General features: G+C 49.7%; 1 protein-coding gene and 1 pseudogene across 1 annotated transcript in view; both read right to left on the bottom strand.

Moving 5' to 3' along the window:
- The window catches only part of LOC137658770 (proteasomal ATPase-associated factor 1-like), a 51,790-nt gene that overhangs the window by 21,233 nt on the left and 13,624 nt on the right, over positions 1 to 16,933 (bottom strand). The window contains exon 3 of the mRNA XM_068393792.1: positions 11,856 to 11,951. Within this exon, the coding sequence (XP_068249893.1) occupies positions 11,856 to 11,951 (96 nt within the window). The remainder of the gene's footprint in view (positions 1 to 11,855; positions 11,952 to 16,933) is intronic.
- Positions 6,512 to 6,630, bottom strand: LOC137659373 (5S ribosomal RNA; annotated as a pseudogene).

Genomic DNA, 16,933 nt, shown 5'->3' with positions numbered 1-16,933 from the left:
GCGATCCTTGAATGCCTTAAAGCCAGAGGCTTTGGCTTCCTCTTTGAACAGGAAAGTTCGCGACGGCATTCTCTTCCAAAACAAGCCGGTTTCATCCATATTAAACACTTGTTCCGGCTTGTATCCACCTTCAGCGATAATGTTCTTGAAAGTCTGGTTCACGTAAGTTTCAGCAGCGCGCAGTGTCAGCCGAAGCAGACTCCCCATGCAGGGAAACGCTTTTCAGGGCGAAGCGTTTCTGAAACTTCGCGAACCATCCTTTGCTTGCGGAAAAACGTTTCTGAGGCTGGGAATCAGTGGATGTCCCTGGTTGAGGATCATCTGCATCATCATCATCTTCAGCATGGTTGCCGTCGTCGTCTTTAGGTTCCTTTGCAGCAAAATTCTCATATAAGCTCAAAGCCTTTGTTTGGATGGTGTTCGTATCCAACGCTATGTTCTTCTTCCGGCAGTCGGCAATCCACACAGCTAAAGCACCTTCCATGCGTACGATCGTTTTATTACGCGTTGTAACGACTCGCTTCGCTGATCTGCTAAAGGTGATTGCAGCAGTCTTTCTAATGTTCGCCTCGTCCTTTTTGATATAGCGAACGGTGGATTCGTTGATGCCAAAATGGCGGCCGGCGGCCGCGTAACTTCTACCATCTTTTAACATGTCGAGAAGCGTAACCTTCTCAGCTATCGTCATCATCCTTCGGTGGCGTTTAGGCTCACTACCAGCCTTACTAGAAGCAGAACGCTTGGGAGGCATTGTACAGTAGAATTTAACAGAAAGTTCAACAAAAAGTTCAACTTAAAACAGTCGCACACAGCACAGATTAAACTTCACAAACTTAAGAACGTCTACTCAGCAATACGCGGAAAGAGAAAGTGAACGATCCAGCCCCGCGAGAACTTTGATGCTGTGGGTAGAAGATGCGGGCAAAACACCAATCACAGGCTAGATAACAAAACTTGAGTTCTGATTCGTCATCTATCAGCGCTTGAACCAATCACAACCCGTCTTACAGTACTATGATGCGTTGGTTACTCATAGAAGATGCCCCGCGCATAATGAACGTACGTAGATTAAGTACAATACCGTAATAATAATAAATAATGATAATAATACTGTACAGTAATAATAATAATAATAATGATAATAATAATAACAATAATAATTTTATTAACAACAACAATAATAATAATAATAACAATAATAATAAAAATTTACGTACGCTATTTTTACGGCTCTCTCTCTCTCTCTCTCTCTCTCTCTCTCTCTCTCTCTCTCTCTCTCTCTCTCTCTCTCTCTCGTACGCTTACAGTATTCGAAATGTGATTTTTGCAACAAAGAATATTATTGGATGCAGTACTGTACTACGTACGTATACATACAAAAGATTCATGGAAAAGAAGCACGTCCATTACAGTACACACCATTCTAATATGGTATGACTGCATCTGATTTGCGTTTCATGTTCGATTTAATTTTACTACGTACTGTACTGAATTATCGTATGATCACATTCTCTTTTCGTGTTTTATTTCTTTCTGTGCTGAATTATATATCATATGTAATGCAATGAACAATCAGTAAGAGCAGATATTACTAATTACAGTATTAATGGAATTACAGGTAACAAAATATCGTATTTGGTTGTCTTCAGATTTCGCGGTATTTTCGAATTTTCCGGAAAATCCGCGATATGTATATATATATGGGTTATGGGAAAACCCCGCGAAGTGGTGAATCCGCGATTGTCGAACCGCGAAGTAGCGAGGGTTCACTGTATCCCCCAAACTCCTCCTGGTGAAAAACCAGTCGCCTAGCCAACGTAACGCTCTCTAGGAGAGCGAGAGAGCACTAGCTTAAAAACAACGGCTTCGAAGTAGCTAGGCCTAGTGTAAGCTCTGACGTTTAGGCGAACGAGGAGCAGCAGTTACAAGATCCGGACGAAGATCCTTAAAAAAAATCATCATGATTTAATTAAAGTCCATAGGAGGCTAAGCAGCTTAAGGCTCCTCTCCATCTGACAGAGTCCTCAAGGGAATATCAGTAGGAGGGAGAACAGCAACTTCCTCATCTACAGGAACCTTGTCCGATAAAAGCTGAGTCTCTCACTGGTGCATTAGTAGCGGACCAGAACGTAACGTCATGTAACTGCTTGACAGTCTGTGAACTGTCAACAACTGAACTGTCAACCACAACAGGTGCGTGAGGACGTACAGCGTCCCACTCGAGACTGCTTTGACTGCCTAGACTGAGCAGTCAAAACAACTCTAGAATGCGGAGGTTGACGCACAGCGTCAAAACAAGTCAACTCCGATTGTTAGTGAACGTCTAGAACGTCAACAGGAGCATCAGCCAGTGGCCTAACGTCCAAATGCGGCTGAAAAACCACACGAGACCGCATCGAGTGTGGTTCTAAACAACCTGACTGACGTGACTAAGCTACGCCAACGTCAACAGTAAGCACAAAGGAACGTTAGGTTGGCTGAAAGCCAGGATATCGATGAGATAAACGGCTAGACTCAACGGACTAATCGGCAGAATAGTCTTCCATAAGGGAGGCAAGCATATACTGCATGTTTTGCCATACAACCCCTTAAGGATCAACGGAAATGGTTGTGGTAATAGACGAGGGTAACGTCTGTGACCGCAACACTTTGCCTACAAAAAAAAGACTTTCGGAGTCTGTGTTACGCTTTTGTTAGGCGGCGAGCAGTTATCCGATGACTGCATAGGGTCAGAGCTGTCCTAATGGCTGTAACCAGGACGCTGGACCTGTCCTGAAAGGACTGACTTTCGCTTAAGGGCTTCGAAACCTTGTGACAGGTTTCTTATGCGAAAAGCCTACGGATGGCGAGGAGAAACAACGTCTCTCTCGTCTTATGGTAGGGGAGATCTTGGTAAGAAACACCCGATACCGTAGAGGGAAAACGTCTGTTCGTTGGTCAAGGCCTCTCGAACCCATAAGTCTTTTGACATTACTTCTCCCCTGGGCTTGGGAGCTTGCAAGAGGTCCCGGACTAGGTGAACGACAGGCACGAACAGACGAACCCTCGGACGCAACACTGTAACACTTTGCGCCTCGGACGCAACACTGTAACACTTTGCGCATATCACTTTATCACTTCGATTTTCTGTTTTGCACTTATTTCTACCTGAAACACGCAATTCTACCCTTCATTAAAAGGTAGTAATTGCGAAATTAGTCGTATAATGCAAGCTCATAATACCAGCAAAAAACAGAAAACATATTTTAAGATAAAAAGAAAAATCTATCCAAAACGAGTTCAAGTTTTGAGATGAAGATAAAACACCTGCATAGCGAAAGCTCAAAACTAGAATAGTGTACTTCACCAAATAGTTGTGAAAACAAATCCAGTTAGCACAGCGAATTAGTAGGTCTTGCCGGTAGCCCGACAGAGAGAAAATTGAGTTCTTTGTTTACATTGAGTACTGAGTACCTGCACGACAGATGGCGCTGTTGAAGTACACCCCCTACCTGCATAGCGATCGCTGGCGGATTTTTAACGTAGAGTTTTCTGTCGAGCAACAGAGTTGCAGCTTATATAATCACCGGCTAAGTTAAATATTGAAAAATAAATATTTCTTATAAAAACCCCATAAAAATGACAAATTCAAAGATAATTTGTATTTTTCCTAACCATACAAACCTTAGCTATTTACATTGGGTTTACCTTTTAGCGCAGCTGAAATGGCGAGCCATTAGAATTTAACGAGGGTGTATTACCCCCGCGCTAGTTAGCGGGGGGGTAGGGGAGTGGTAGCTAGCTACCCCTCCCCCCCCCCCTCACACACAGATGAATGCTCACTTTCACTTAGAGGTAGGACTTGTCTTGGGGGACAGGGCTGGCGGGCAAATATGTGTAAATAGCTAAGGTTTGTATGGTTAGGAAAAATACAAATTATCTTCGAATTGGTCATTTGTTCCGTAACCGAAATACAAACCACGCTATTTACATTGGGTGACTTACCCATTAGGTAGGGTGGAAAGTCCCCAGCCATACTGGCTTTGGCTTTACCCGGGGACTCAGAATCCGAGTGAGTCGCACTCGAGAAAAGGAGTCCCTGCACATCACAAGTTCCTTGCTCCGCAAGGAACCGTGTGGCCTACATAAGCTTGTGTGTGAAGGAAGAAGTGTGACCCGTCCTAGGCAGCTGACCTGGAGTTCCAGAAGGAACTCTGGGTTAGGACGTTCCCAATACCACCTCGTCAGGGTATGGGGGACGCGACAGTATTGACTCAATACTCGGAACACAAGGAAGCATGGTTTACCTGCAGAGGTTCGAGGTCAGCTATGCAGAGACCAGGATGCTGCTTCCCCGTAGAGGGGATGATGAAGAAAGAAATAAGGGCCAGACATACTTCTTTCGTTCATGCAGACTAAAACCTGATAACAATGCCCTCAACCTTCTGCTACCTGTCCAAAAAGGAGCCTGAGGTTAGACCAGCTGTTGTGTAGCCACCACAGAGCGATAAAAAACGTATCGAGACTCCTGTGGGTCACGCCCTGCAGGAAGCGGGCTGCGAAGGTCATTAGACGCTTCCAGACTCCAGCTTGTAGCACCTGCGTCACAGAGTAGTATTACTTGAAGGCGAGGGACGTTGCGATGTATCCAACATCGTGCTGTAGGGCGACGTGACGGGGGAGGGTCTGGAGACAGGTCGAGATGAATGTCCTTGAGTCTGGGCTGAAGATACCTGGTGACTCTCCCCCGTGTCCTCCTTGTGCTCCCAAATCGGCTGCAACTGAGGACAAACTGCAGCTGTTCCCAAAGCTAACGTCTCGATTCCTTTACTGGCAAGAAAGAGAAAGTCTTGGGACATCAGATACAGAATGGAGACTCAAAATCTTGAAGGAATTGGACCGAAGGGCCGGGACCCCCAGATTCTGAGTCTAGCCAACAACTCAGGAGCGAACCTGAATGTTGCCTTCCCCTCTTCCTTAGAAAGGGCGGAGTCGTACGAGACCAAGAAGATTGCTTACACACTGGCCGTGGCCAGAGTGAGCAGGAGACCCAAGGCGGAATACAATCCGAGGCCTGTCGTAAAGGGTCTTGAGAAGATCTCTTAAAGGACTAAAAGTCCGAGCCATGCTCCAAGTTGGAGGTCTTCCTCCGACTAGGGCAGGGACGATCGTAGCTTCGCATGAGCGAGGAAAGATCCAGCGGGCAGGAAAAAGTTATTCCTTTAAGCCTGAAGGTCAGGGAAAGGCTGAGCGACAGGCTTCATTGCCGAGAGCGGAAAGGAGTTTCCTCCCGCCGAAAGGCAATAAGACCGTTATTGCTGGAGAAGAGGCCTCAAGGGAAGAGGTATATCTCCCACGGCACCAACCACCGAAGACTCTTCACTTTGCCTGGAAGACCCCTGCGGATGACTATCGCAGATGACGCGACCTCCGTACCGCAACTGTAGCGGGTTGTCTCTTCTTGAGGAGGAGGCGTAGTGTCTCCAGGCATGAAGCCGAAGCGACGCCCGGGTTTGGAAGAGATGTCGCAGTGTGGTTGTTTGAGTAGTCTGCGCCGTGGGAGAAGCTCTCCCGGGAGTTCCGTCAGGGGAAGCAGAGGGTCCAGAAACCGTTCTGCGCATAGTCCCAGTGGAGCTCTCCCATTGAAAGGTTGACAGACAACCTGGTCTTGTTGAGACCCATTGTCCACAGACAAAAAGGAGGGAAGACGCAGGCGTCGAAGTTGTCCCACCATCACCGGAATGCATCTTTCCAGAGTCTCGGGGTCTGAGACTGGGGGGAAGAACAGCGGAAGCTTGAGGTTCCAAGCTGTCGCGATCAGGTCCCCCAGACCAGGACTTGCTGGTTACTCAAGGTCAAAGACCCCCAGGTACACTCTCTCTGCAAGGCTCTGCTCGGATAGTCGGAGAGAACATTCCTCTGCCTGGAATGAGAGAGCCGATGGTGGTATTGAGAGAATCTCAATCATCCCGGTATCTCTACTGCAAGATGTGAAGGTGTGAAAATGCGTCCCCTGCTGGTTAGAACACGCCAGAATCATGAAGTCGACGCGCACGGGGCGACTCGGCAGGAGCTGTAGGATCTGTAGAGGGGCCAGACTACGGCCCCTAAGCCTGCCTGAATGATGGAGAGGTATCCTTCAGGTCTTGACCATAGGCCTGGACTGGAACATGGCCCCCCCCCCCTTTCCTTTGCCGAGTCCGAGAACAGCATCAAGAATGTGGGGAAAGGACGAGAATATCCACTACCATCAAGAGGTTCCACAGGTCAACACCCATTGCAGGTCTAATAGTTCCGCTGGTCCCATAGGGGCCAGGAAGTCCGGTTAAACGTTGCCTGAAACCACCGGAACTTGGACCGCCCCACATGGAACTTATCCTGAGGCGACCGTTCGGACTATAGACGGGTCAATGAGGAAAGGAGAACTAGGAAACGTTCCAAGGTAGGGCTGAAAGCTCTGCTTGACTGAGAACAGGTACTGCGACTCTCCTCAGTCTTGTCACAGTCAACTGAAAGGAAGGCTCGGAGGATGTGGCAACAGAATCTGGCGTCCCCAGGTGGTCACCCATCCAAGTACCGACCAGAACCGACGTTGCTTAACCTCGCTGGACGGACGAGAAGCGGGGTTTCCAACGTGGTAAGGCCGTTGACTCAATATCATGGCCAGATACTCCAGATGTTGAGGCAGAAGAAGAGAAGGCTCCAAGCAAAATACCATGAACCCACACACATGGTAAGCATCCGGAAGCTTGTCCCGGCGCTGAAGAAGGTCGAACCCGAGCCTACCGGAGTTGACCAGCCCTCCAAAAAGTAGAGGAGGCGGAAGCCTGCACCTGAGAGGCCATGAGGAAAGCAGGGAGAGTTCTCTGGGGAAAAAAACCTGCTATGCCACGGCGGGATAGCCACACTGCATCATAAGCAGGAATACTTCCAGTCTAGGCTGAATTCGACGAGCTCCCTGGAAGATGGATGGAATGGAAACTGAAAGTACCCGTCCTTCCAATCCAGGGTTTAAGGAGTCCTGTTGCCTCGTTACCAGTCTGATCGATTCTGCTGTTCTACGCTGGCCGAAGTTTGTTCGACAAACTTGATCAGGGCTGAGAGGTCGCCTACGGAACTCCCCTCTCAGATCCTTCCTTACAAGAAAGGATCGACTGAAGAGGCCGGGGGTGAAGCCGTCGATGATCCTATGGAGGACCTTCGCCTAAGGTATGGATCATTCTGCCCAACCGGGCAACTCTTGCCGACGCTATGGCATAGAGGTTCAGAGACACTGAATTCGCTGACAGAGACGGCAGGCGCGATATCCTTGGCTGATCACAGAGATTGTGCGGGAATGGGCATCGGGAAGCTGTCATCCGGATGAGTAACCTTAAGCATCCTCCCAGCGAGAAACCTGCAATCCTAGAGTTCGTGAACTCTACCGCTCCTTTTAGGACTATGCCCCCCCGGGGGAGCCTCCCGTGCCATCTGTTCCTGACAGGAGGAAACCGCAATTGGACACCTTGACCCAGTTGTCGTAGCCGATAACTTAGGCCGACGTGGTTGAAAGAAAAGGGCGCTGGAGCCCTGCAGAGTCTGGAAGAAAGCGCCTTGGAGGAGTGAAAACGGAAGTCGATTTCCTCCGCACAGCCGCTGTCTAAGTCTCTGTCCTTGGGCACAAACAAACTCTTCTCAAGGATGGAAGAGTGTCTGAGGTCGTCGACCTCCACAGATGAGACACCCGAAGGAAGCCCTCAGTCAGCGCGTCCAGATGGTACAACATCGAGCTTGTCCGCAAGTTAGATACTTAACGACGAAAGGCCAAGGTGCCTGAGCTCGAGAGGAGGAAAGTACCCATGATCTTCCTGTAGCTTCCTTGAACCAAACCTCGGGCCGTAACCGAGGAGGGAAAGGACCTGGTAAGCCCCCAGAGGAAGGGGTAAGCAGTCACCCCTTGGCCGATGGAGAAATCTCGAACGGAAAGCCCCCCGCCAAAAATCCTTCCAGGGAATGACGGGGAAGGGCTAACCCAGGTTCCGGAAAGAGGAGTATTGCTCAGACCTCCCTGAAGTTTCTTCCTATTCTTGCAAGTGCCATGCTCTGCGTTTACGGGGTGAGGCCGTGTTCTGGAAAAACGCTCCAGAAGAACTAGCCAGGCTGGCCATGCTGCGAAAACCCCAATGGGAATCGTGGTCGCAATCGCCCTGGAGCTCGCGCGATGGTAATTCAAAGATTTGCGCGTGGGCGAACGTGGAAGCGCCCATGCGCGGTCACGCAGGAACGCAAACGAAGGTGAGCGAAGGAGCGCAGAAGGAGGGCGAGCGTGGTAGGAAGGGCGAGAGCTGGTGGTCGGCGAGCGATAACCCATAGACGAGCAATGGATACTGCAAGAATTAAGCCGACGTTCGTGCGAAGAAACACTGCAGGTTCGCGCGACGGAACACCGTCGGTTCGCGCGACGGAACACCGTCGGTTCGCGCGACGGAACACCGTCGGTTCGCGCGACGGAACACCGTCGGTTCGCGCGACGGAACACCGTCAGTTCGCGCGACGGAACACCGTCGGTTCGCGAGACGGAACACCATCGGTTCACGAGACGGAACACCGTCGGTTCGCGCGACGGAACACCGTCCATCCAAGCGATGGAATACCGTTGGTTCGCGTGCGGGCGAACATTGGAGAGCATGTGCGCGGACTCGCATGAGCGTAGACGTGCAGGCACGTGGGCGTGTGGGCGCGCAGGCGAATGATCGCGCGGGCGCGCGGGGCGCGCAGGCGAGCGGTCGCGCGGGCGAGCGGTCGCGCGGGCGAGCGGTCGCGCGGGCGAGCGGTCGCGCGGGCGAGCGGTCGCGCGGGCGAGCGGTCGCGCGGGCGAGCGGTCGCGCGGGCGAGCGGTCGCGCGGGCGAGCGGTCGCGCGGGCGAGCGGTCGCGAGGGTGGGCAGGTGAATGAGCGCGAGTCCGAGGCGGCGAACGCAATCGTTAGCGCGATGGCGAGGAAACGCGTTGCCGCGTGGGCGAGGAAGACCGCTGGCGATATGGATCAACAGGCGATTGGTGGTGAGCTGGTGAGCGCTAACGCGCAGGTTGGCGATGGAGCGTTGTGGCATGTCGACGCGTTGGCGAGCAATGGCGAGCAGCATGCGCAGGTCAGTGATCGCGCGATGGTGAGCAGCATGCGCAGGTGGGCGATCGCGCGATGGCGAGCAGCATGCGCAGGTGGCCGATCGCGCGATGGCGAGCAGCATCCGCAGGTGGGCGATCGCGCGATGGCGAGCAGCATCCGCAGGTGGGCGATCGCGCGATGGCGAGCAGCATCCGCAGGTGGGCGATCGCGCGATGGCGAGCAGCATGCGCAGGTGGGCGATCGCGCGATGGCGAGCAGCATGCGCAGGTGGGCGATCGCGCGATGGCGAGCAGCATGCGCAGGTGAGCGATCGCGCGATGGCGAGCAGCATGCGCAGGTGGGCGATGGCGAGATAGTTGCTGGCGAACCATGTTCCTTCAGAAGTGTTGGAGAACGTTGGCGTGCCGGCTGTAACACACGCGGGCGATCCGGAGATCGCCGAGAGACAGGTGATCGCTGACGTGTAGAACGCTGTTGAATAGGCGATACTAAAATCGCCTGTGCGCGCTGGCGAGCAGGTGATCGCTGGCGAGCAGGTGATCGCTGGCGAGCAGGTGATCGCTGGCGAGCTGATGATCGCTGGCGAGTTGATGATCGCTGACGAGCAGAAGGCAACGCGTGGAAGCCTGCGCATAGAAGAAGAGTCCTTTACCCAGACCTGAACCAAAGTTCTAGATCGCGAGGGCGAACGTGAGCGCACAGGGCGCGTAACAGGAACCAACAGGAACAGCAGGGATGATCATCATGAGAGCGCTGACGAACAGGAGCGCGCTGGCGAAAGGAGAGCGCTAGCGATCAGGAAGCGCTGATGAGCAGGAGAGCGCCTGTGCGCTAATACTGAGCAGGAGCAGGAGAGAACACAGCAGAAGGGCGCGCAGGGGAACCCTGACACGCAAGGGAAGAACCCCCGTGGGAGGCAACCCTTTGCCCCGAAGGGAACGTAGTCCGTCGGGAGACAGATGTCCATCGGAAGACCGTAGCCTGTCCGCCGGGAGACTGATGTCCGTTGGAAGACCGTTGTCCGTCGGGAAGACCGTTGCCCGTTGGAAGACGAGATCAGACTGCTGTCCATCTGCACCAAGGCGGAAGATCAAGAAAAAGGAGTTGTAGGCTGCAAACGGAGATTCAAAAAGGCGCCTCTTAGCACCCTTATAGGGAGATGAGAGGCCCTTACGACAAGGCGGACAGTGGGCCTTACGGCAAGGGAGGCCAACAGCAACAGCAGCAGAAGAATCCTCCGAAGAGGAGTCTCTATGAGTGTACTCTCTCGCGAACGAAAGAGAAACACTTCGTAGAAGAGACTGGTCAGCCAGTGACCTAAAAGGAGCAATCCTCCGAAGAAGGGCTCCTGCAGTTGCCCAGCCCCTTGAGCGAAACTGCAGGTGTGACCGCTCAGCACCAAGAGCATAGTCGCACGAAAAAAAGGCAAGAGAAGAACCCCCCAAAAGGGGAAAAACTCAAGCCTGGACAGGAAAAACTTCCCTCGGAAGGTAAGTTACCCGCCCAAGGAGGCAAGCCTCCTGAGAGTTCTAAAATGAACTGGAGAGCTGTCCGTCGTCACGGGAGTACTTCCAGTAGAAGGAGACACGCCCCTGACGAAAATACAAGGGGGGAGGCAGCAACAGCCGAATCCCCAGGCCTCAACAAGACAGCCCACACCGTTGCCATATTACAGAAACGAACTAAAAAAATAAAACAAAAATCATTACTGTAGTACACATTCATTCCCCCGGGAAGGCTCCGAAGAGGAATCCCGAGGGAAAGGTAACAAGAATTACACAACAGGCACGTGCCCTCACAACCACTTACACTCACGGAAGGAGAGCTGTAACCAAAACAGAATTATAACAATTATAATTATGAAACTATGTAATTATGTAATTTAAAAATGAATGAACACTAAAGAAAGAACGAAAACCCAGTAAGAAATCGTTCTACAAGCTGAAAAAAAACAAAAAAACAACTACAATTAGATTCATAAACTAATTGAGACAAACGTACGGCGTAGCAACCCCCCCACACGGAAAGGAAGCTACAAGGGCGTAGTAACACGTAGTAAAAGGGTGAACGACCTCAAGAGAGAGAGAGAGAGAGAGAAAGACCGAAGTCAAACTCGATCGCCACCCATAAAATTACGCCGTGGTGGCTTAACTGCCGAGGACACCACGTAGATATCGAACACTACACACACAAATCTGAAAAGGAAACTTACTGATTTCTATACTCAAATATATATACAAACATGAAAACATGTTTACATATATATTGAGTAAAAGAAAAGTAAGCGATTAAGTAAAGACAAAACAAACAATAGCTGCCAAGAGAGGACCAAGACAGAGACGTCTTTCACAGTCCGAGCCAAAAGTGAAAAGTGAGCATTCATCTGTGTGTGAGGGGGGGAGGGGTAGCTAGCTACCACTCCCCTACCCCCCCGCTAACTAGCGCGGGGGTAATACACCCTCATTAAATTCTAATGGCTCGCCATTTCAGCTGCGCTAAAAGGTAAACCCAATGTAAATAGCGTGGTTTGTATTTCGGTTACGGAACAAACTTTAATAAAACAAGAGGAAGAGAAAGAAACTGCATACCATACAATACTGTATCTTATTCTCAAGCAAATTTTACAGTGGAGTAGATGAAGTAATGTAGTTATAGAGAGACAAAATACTAATCAATCAAGATATTGAAAGGGTAAATGATAAATAACAAGGGATTAAGTAATACCATCACAAAGACAATTTAAAATTCACTCGTTCACGGCTTACGTACACGAACGATGCCAGTCTCAGACTCCCACACGACGAGCTTATTGTCCGTGGAAACTGATACACCGAGGCCCCCGTTTGCTACGTCCAGGCAGATTACCTGTAACATAAAATCATTACTACTGTGCATAGCGGCCTACAAAATACATAGCATACAATGAAACAATTGTTTCTCAAATCGTTATAAATCTGTACTGGTTCCATCTTTCAATTCTTCAGACATTAATCAAAGGATACTTTCCCACATTTTCCTTTTTTCCTTAATTTTTTAATAAATTATGTATTGTTATTATCGTTATTATTACTAGATCAGCTAGAACCCTAGATGTAAAACCAGGATGCTATAAACCCAAGGGCTCCAACAAGGAAAAATAGCCCAGTAAGGAAAGAAAATATGCAAATAAATATACTACAAGAGAAGTAGAGAATAATCAATGTAAAATATTTTAAGAACTGTAACAGCATTAAATTTGATCTTTCCTATATAAACTATAAAAACTTGGAAAAAAAAACAACAGGAAGAGAAATAAGATAGAATAGTATACTGAGTATATCCTAAAATAAGAGAACTCTTTCATATTTTCATACGGTAGATAATTTTTGTGAGAATACTCTTTCCTTTTATGTATTACATGTATTGGTTACAGTATCTGCCATTCAACTGTCCCTTATTTTCTTTTCATAAGCAAAAGAACCTTACAGTTCCTAATGTGTATTTAGAAGCTACACCAGACTAATGTGTCAAATATCCAAGGCTTGGCTGATCAATTAGATTAGCTATTATTGGAGGAATAAAAATCACAAGTTTTAAAAGTACAGTACAGGGATTTGTACAGTACTTTTCCTAACTGTACAAACCGGAGCCCTTTATTAAGAGTATGACCTTTGACATTCACCTGTAACATGCAAGGTGGTTGAGGTGGGAAATGAAACTTGATAAACAAAGGTTTGTATAGTTTAGAAAAAATACAACTCACTTCTAAAATTTGTGATTTGTTCTCACACGAATACAAACCCTCGTCCAGTAATACGGGACTCATCCTTAAGTGAGAGGAGGCCTCTATAACCATACTGACTGGTTTAAAATCAGAGGTGCAGGGTGTTGACTCCCACAACCTTCTAACTTTGAAAAATAGATTCTCAAACGTTAGACTAGGTTACCGTCTAAGGACAGACGGTCACGGAAGTGCCAATATCCTTGTAAGGATAGTCTATCAATGTAGGACCTATATAAGGGGTCCTTGGGTTACGACGTTGATCCGATCTTAAGATGCCGTGTAACCCGAATTTCAGTGTAAGTCGGAACACCATAGATTACTCTATACGTACTGTACTGTACTGTAAAGTATTGTACTATAATAAAATGTATCAAATGACATAAAAAAAGTACTAGAAAAAGAGAAAACAATTCATTACCACATGAATTAAAGTAAATATTCATAAAAAAAAAGACCAATTCCTTACCTTAATCCTATAGTTGGCTTGCACACTGGAAGGGATGTTGCAAGGGATGGAGAGACAGGTTTATTGTGGAGAGGAAGCTGCAGAAGATTGGTGTCTAGAATCATTCCCAGATACAGTATACCAATCTTCTGAGAGGGAAGTAGGGAAGACTTCCCAAGGTTTACCATGATCACCAGATCTTGAAAAAAAACTGAGTCTGCTAGGATCAGTCAGTCGTCCCGAAAACGGAGGAGACGGAAGCCGATCCTGTGAGCCCAGGATGGGTGCTGGGGTAAGACCAAAGCACAGTGCCTGAATTGGTGTTTCCTGTTGTCTAAACTAAGTCTGATACTTCCTAGAAGGTGGATGATTTGAGCCTGGAAGTATGCGTCCTTTAGGTCCAGTGTTCACAGGAAGACCGGTGATCTTACCCCTTGTCCGAACTTCTCCAACATGGTGTGGACATCGACCCAAAGGGAAAGCTCCTTACGGATCCTTTTGCACGGGAGTTTGTTGATGCCGGGGTCTTGGCTCGTGGAGGAAAGGATGGGATGCTATACCCTGTGTAAGGATTCTTCCTTGGGAGAGAACTCCTTTAGCTGATAAAAGTGGCTAAGGTAACACTTGACCCTACCATGCACCCTGACGGGGTTGATGGTATTCCTTGGAACAGCATTGGTCTGGCGAACATTAACCAATGATCAACAGCTGGGTATTGTGGCTACTGTGCAGTTGGAGAGTGCTCGCGAGTAGTCACCTGCCGACAAGCCGCTGATGGGGGACTGTCGATCGCCTGCCGGTCGCTTTAATGGATAGGTGTGATGGCGAACAGCAAGTAGCAAGAAGTGTGTTGTTTGCCTTCTGATCTAGGGAATCACAGGGAGAGGTTGACTAGAGTATGAGTGACGAGCTGCTGGTGAACGGCGAACTACCAATGATCAGTGAATCTACGATCTGTGAGCTAAAGATGGTAACTGACAGGCAGATGAAGGCTGTCTGATCAGTCAGCTAAGGAAAGTTTTAGATTAATGAGTTGGTGATCGGCTTGGAGAGCCCTGAGAAAAAGCAGGATTGTTTAATGATCGTCAGTAGGTGATCGGTGAGCCATTAACGATCAGAGCTTGATCGATGACTGGCGATCGGCAAGCTAGAGATCAGCAAGCTAACGATAGGCTGGTCAGAGATTAGCGAGCTGAGGTTGATGATCGAAGAAAGACGAGCTAGTAATCGGAGAGCTAGCGATCAGCAAGCTGATGACTGGTTATAGACTAGCAATCGGCGATCGGCACGCTAACAATCGGAGATCGTTGGCAATTGGCAAGACTGGAGGTCAATGATCAGAGAAAGATGAGCTAGCGATCTGGCGATCAGCGAGCTTGTTATCAGCAAACGGTGATCTAGCGATCAGTTGGTTAATGATTTCTCATGGTGGAAGATGAGCTAGAAATTGGCGGTCGGCGGACTAGTGATCGGCAGTCAGTGAGCTAATGATCGGCGAGCTGGCAATTAGAGATTGGGGAGATAATGATAGGCAGTTCGCAACGTCCAGATCGTGTTTGCTGACAGTGGTGCTGTCAGAAAAACCTCCTGAAAAGAAACGGACCAAGGGTTCCCTGTGAGGAGTCTCGACCAATGGTAGATGCGGTGGATCCGCCTTTGAAGATGGAGTCTTCAGGATCTTGAACCCTTCTGTGAAGCCTCTTCCCTCTTTTCCCGGCGAGCATGCTGTAATGCATTTGCGGGGAGGGGAATGGGGCAATGGTGACCTGTCAAAAAATTTTCCCTTTCATTCTTTTTGCCTCTCGCGCGAGTGTGCAGGAGAGTGCTGGAGCATTGGCGAGCGCTTGTGCGCAGAAGAAGGCTGGCACGCAGGATGATGCTGGTGTGCAGTTTCCAGAGAATGCGCAGGAGCATGCAGGCGTGCAGGAGGATGGTGTGCAGTTTCCGGTGATTGCGCAGAAGAGGGCTGGCGAGCCGCCAAGCGTTGGTGCGCAGGTGAGCGCAGGCAAGTGCTGGCGAGCCACAGAACGTTGGTGCGCAGGCAAGCACTGACAAGCTGGAGAACACTGGTGTGCATGCAAACGCAGGTGCACAGGTGAGCGCGTGCGTGCAGACTAGAGCTGGCGAGCTGTAGAGCGTTGGTAAGCTGGTGAGCGGTGGTGCGCAGGAAAGAGCTGGCATGTAGGAGAGCGCCGGTGCGCAGGAGAACGGTGCAGCGCATGGGAGCACTATCGCGTAGGAGAGTGCAGCTGTGCAGGGAAGCGCTGACGAGTTGGAGAGCACTGTTGCACTGGCGAGCAGGCAAACATTGGTCCTTAGACCGGTGAGAATCTGCTGGAGAGCGTCGGCAAGCAGAAGATTGCTAAGGCATTCGAATGCGCTGATGAGCAGGCGAATGCTGAGGCACCGAAGGGCGCTGAAACACTGGAGAGTGCTGATGCACTGACGAGCGATGACGCTCTGGAAAGTGTTGAAGTGCTAGAGGGCGGTGACATAATGCTGTTGAGCGCTGGTGCACTGGAGGGCGCTGGCAGGCTAGAGAGCACTGGTGCACAGCTAAACGCTTAGGAGGTGCAGCACAAGCAGGCAGATGATGAATACGAGACAGGAAAGGGTGAAGTCAGGTCAGCGTGAAATTTGAACTGGAACCGGGATGTGCCCTTTGGAAGGGCGAACATCCACCGACGGGGTTCGCGAATGATCCACAGAAGAGTCCAGGACCGAAATCCGAGGAATAGTTGCACCGTCGTCTGGAAAAGGTCCAGAAACGGGCAAAGGTCGAGGGTCAGAAGACGATGAAAGAGGAAGCTTCTCTGCGGGAGAAGGCTGCATTGCTGAAGAACCAGAGGCATCTCTTCACCAGAGGTCAAGGTGTACTTCTAAGGAGAAGGGATGACGCCCTTTGATGATGTCCCTGGGGGCTGGTGGATCAGCACGCAGACCTTCAGCAGTAGCAATCCTCCGAAGAGAGGTCTCTATGAGTGGGCCCTCTCGCGAACGAGAGAGATGATCACTTCGCAGGAAAGACTTGCCTAAAACTATACTCAGCCCCCGAAGGAAGAGAGACTCAGCAAGGGGGGAGCGTAGTCTAGGCGAAGACAGCAACAGCAGTCGGAGTCGATGAAGTGATGAAGAAGATGCAGGGAAGTTCTCCCTAGGAAGGGAGGACTACCAACACCTGGGGAGAAAAACTCTCCCTCAGAAGGGAAAGTAATCCAACCCCTGGAGGTGACCCTCCTGGCAGCGCTCTGAGATGATCTGCTAATAGCGCTGTCTGAGGAAGCACCGGAGCTAGTTCCTCATAGATCAGGAGCTGGTATGGGCATACTTCTACGGAGAAGGGATGACGCCCTCTGGGGGCCGGTAGTGACAGCAGATTCCCCAGGCATGAACGGATCAGCTCTACTTCGTCAGCTCTCTTAGTCGAACCAAGAACTGAATCGCTAACCGAGGAAAAATAAAATAAATTATGTAGCAAAGAACTCCCTCGGGAGGAACACCTAGTCCGTGGCGGGAAAGGAGACCACTGAGGGAACAACATAAAATAAGAACTGAGCACTCCCTTCCCCGGTCAACATCCACAGGAAAAGGAAAGCGGAGAGTAACTGTAATAAAACAAGAATTACAATTATCTAAATC

This window comes from Palaemon carinicauda, chromosome 19 (assembly GCF_036898095.1).
Source record: "Palaemon carinicauda isolate YSFRI2023 chromosome 19, ASM3689809v2, whole genome shotgun sequence".
Lineage (NCBI taxonomy): Eukaryota > Metazoa > Arthropoda > Malacostraca > Decapoda > Palaemonidae > Palaemon > Palaemon carinicauda.
This window is presented reverse-complemented; position numbering and strand designations above follow the sequence as displayed.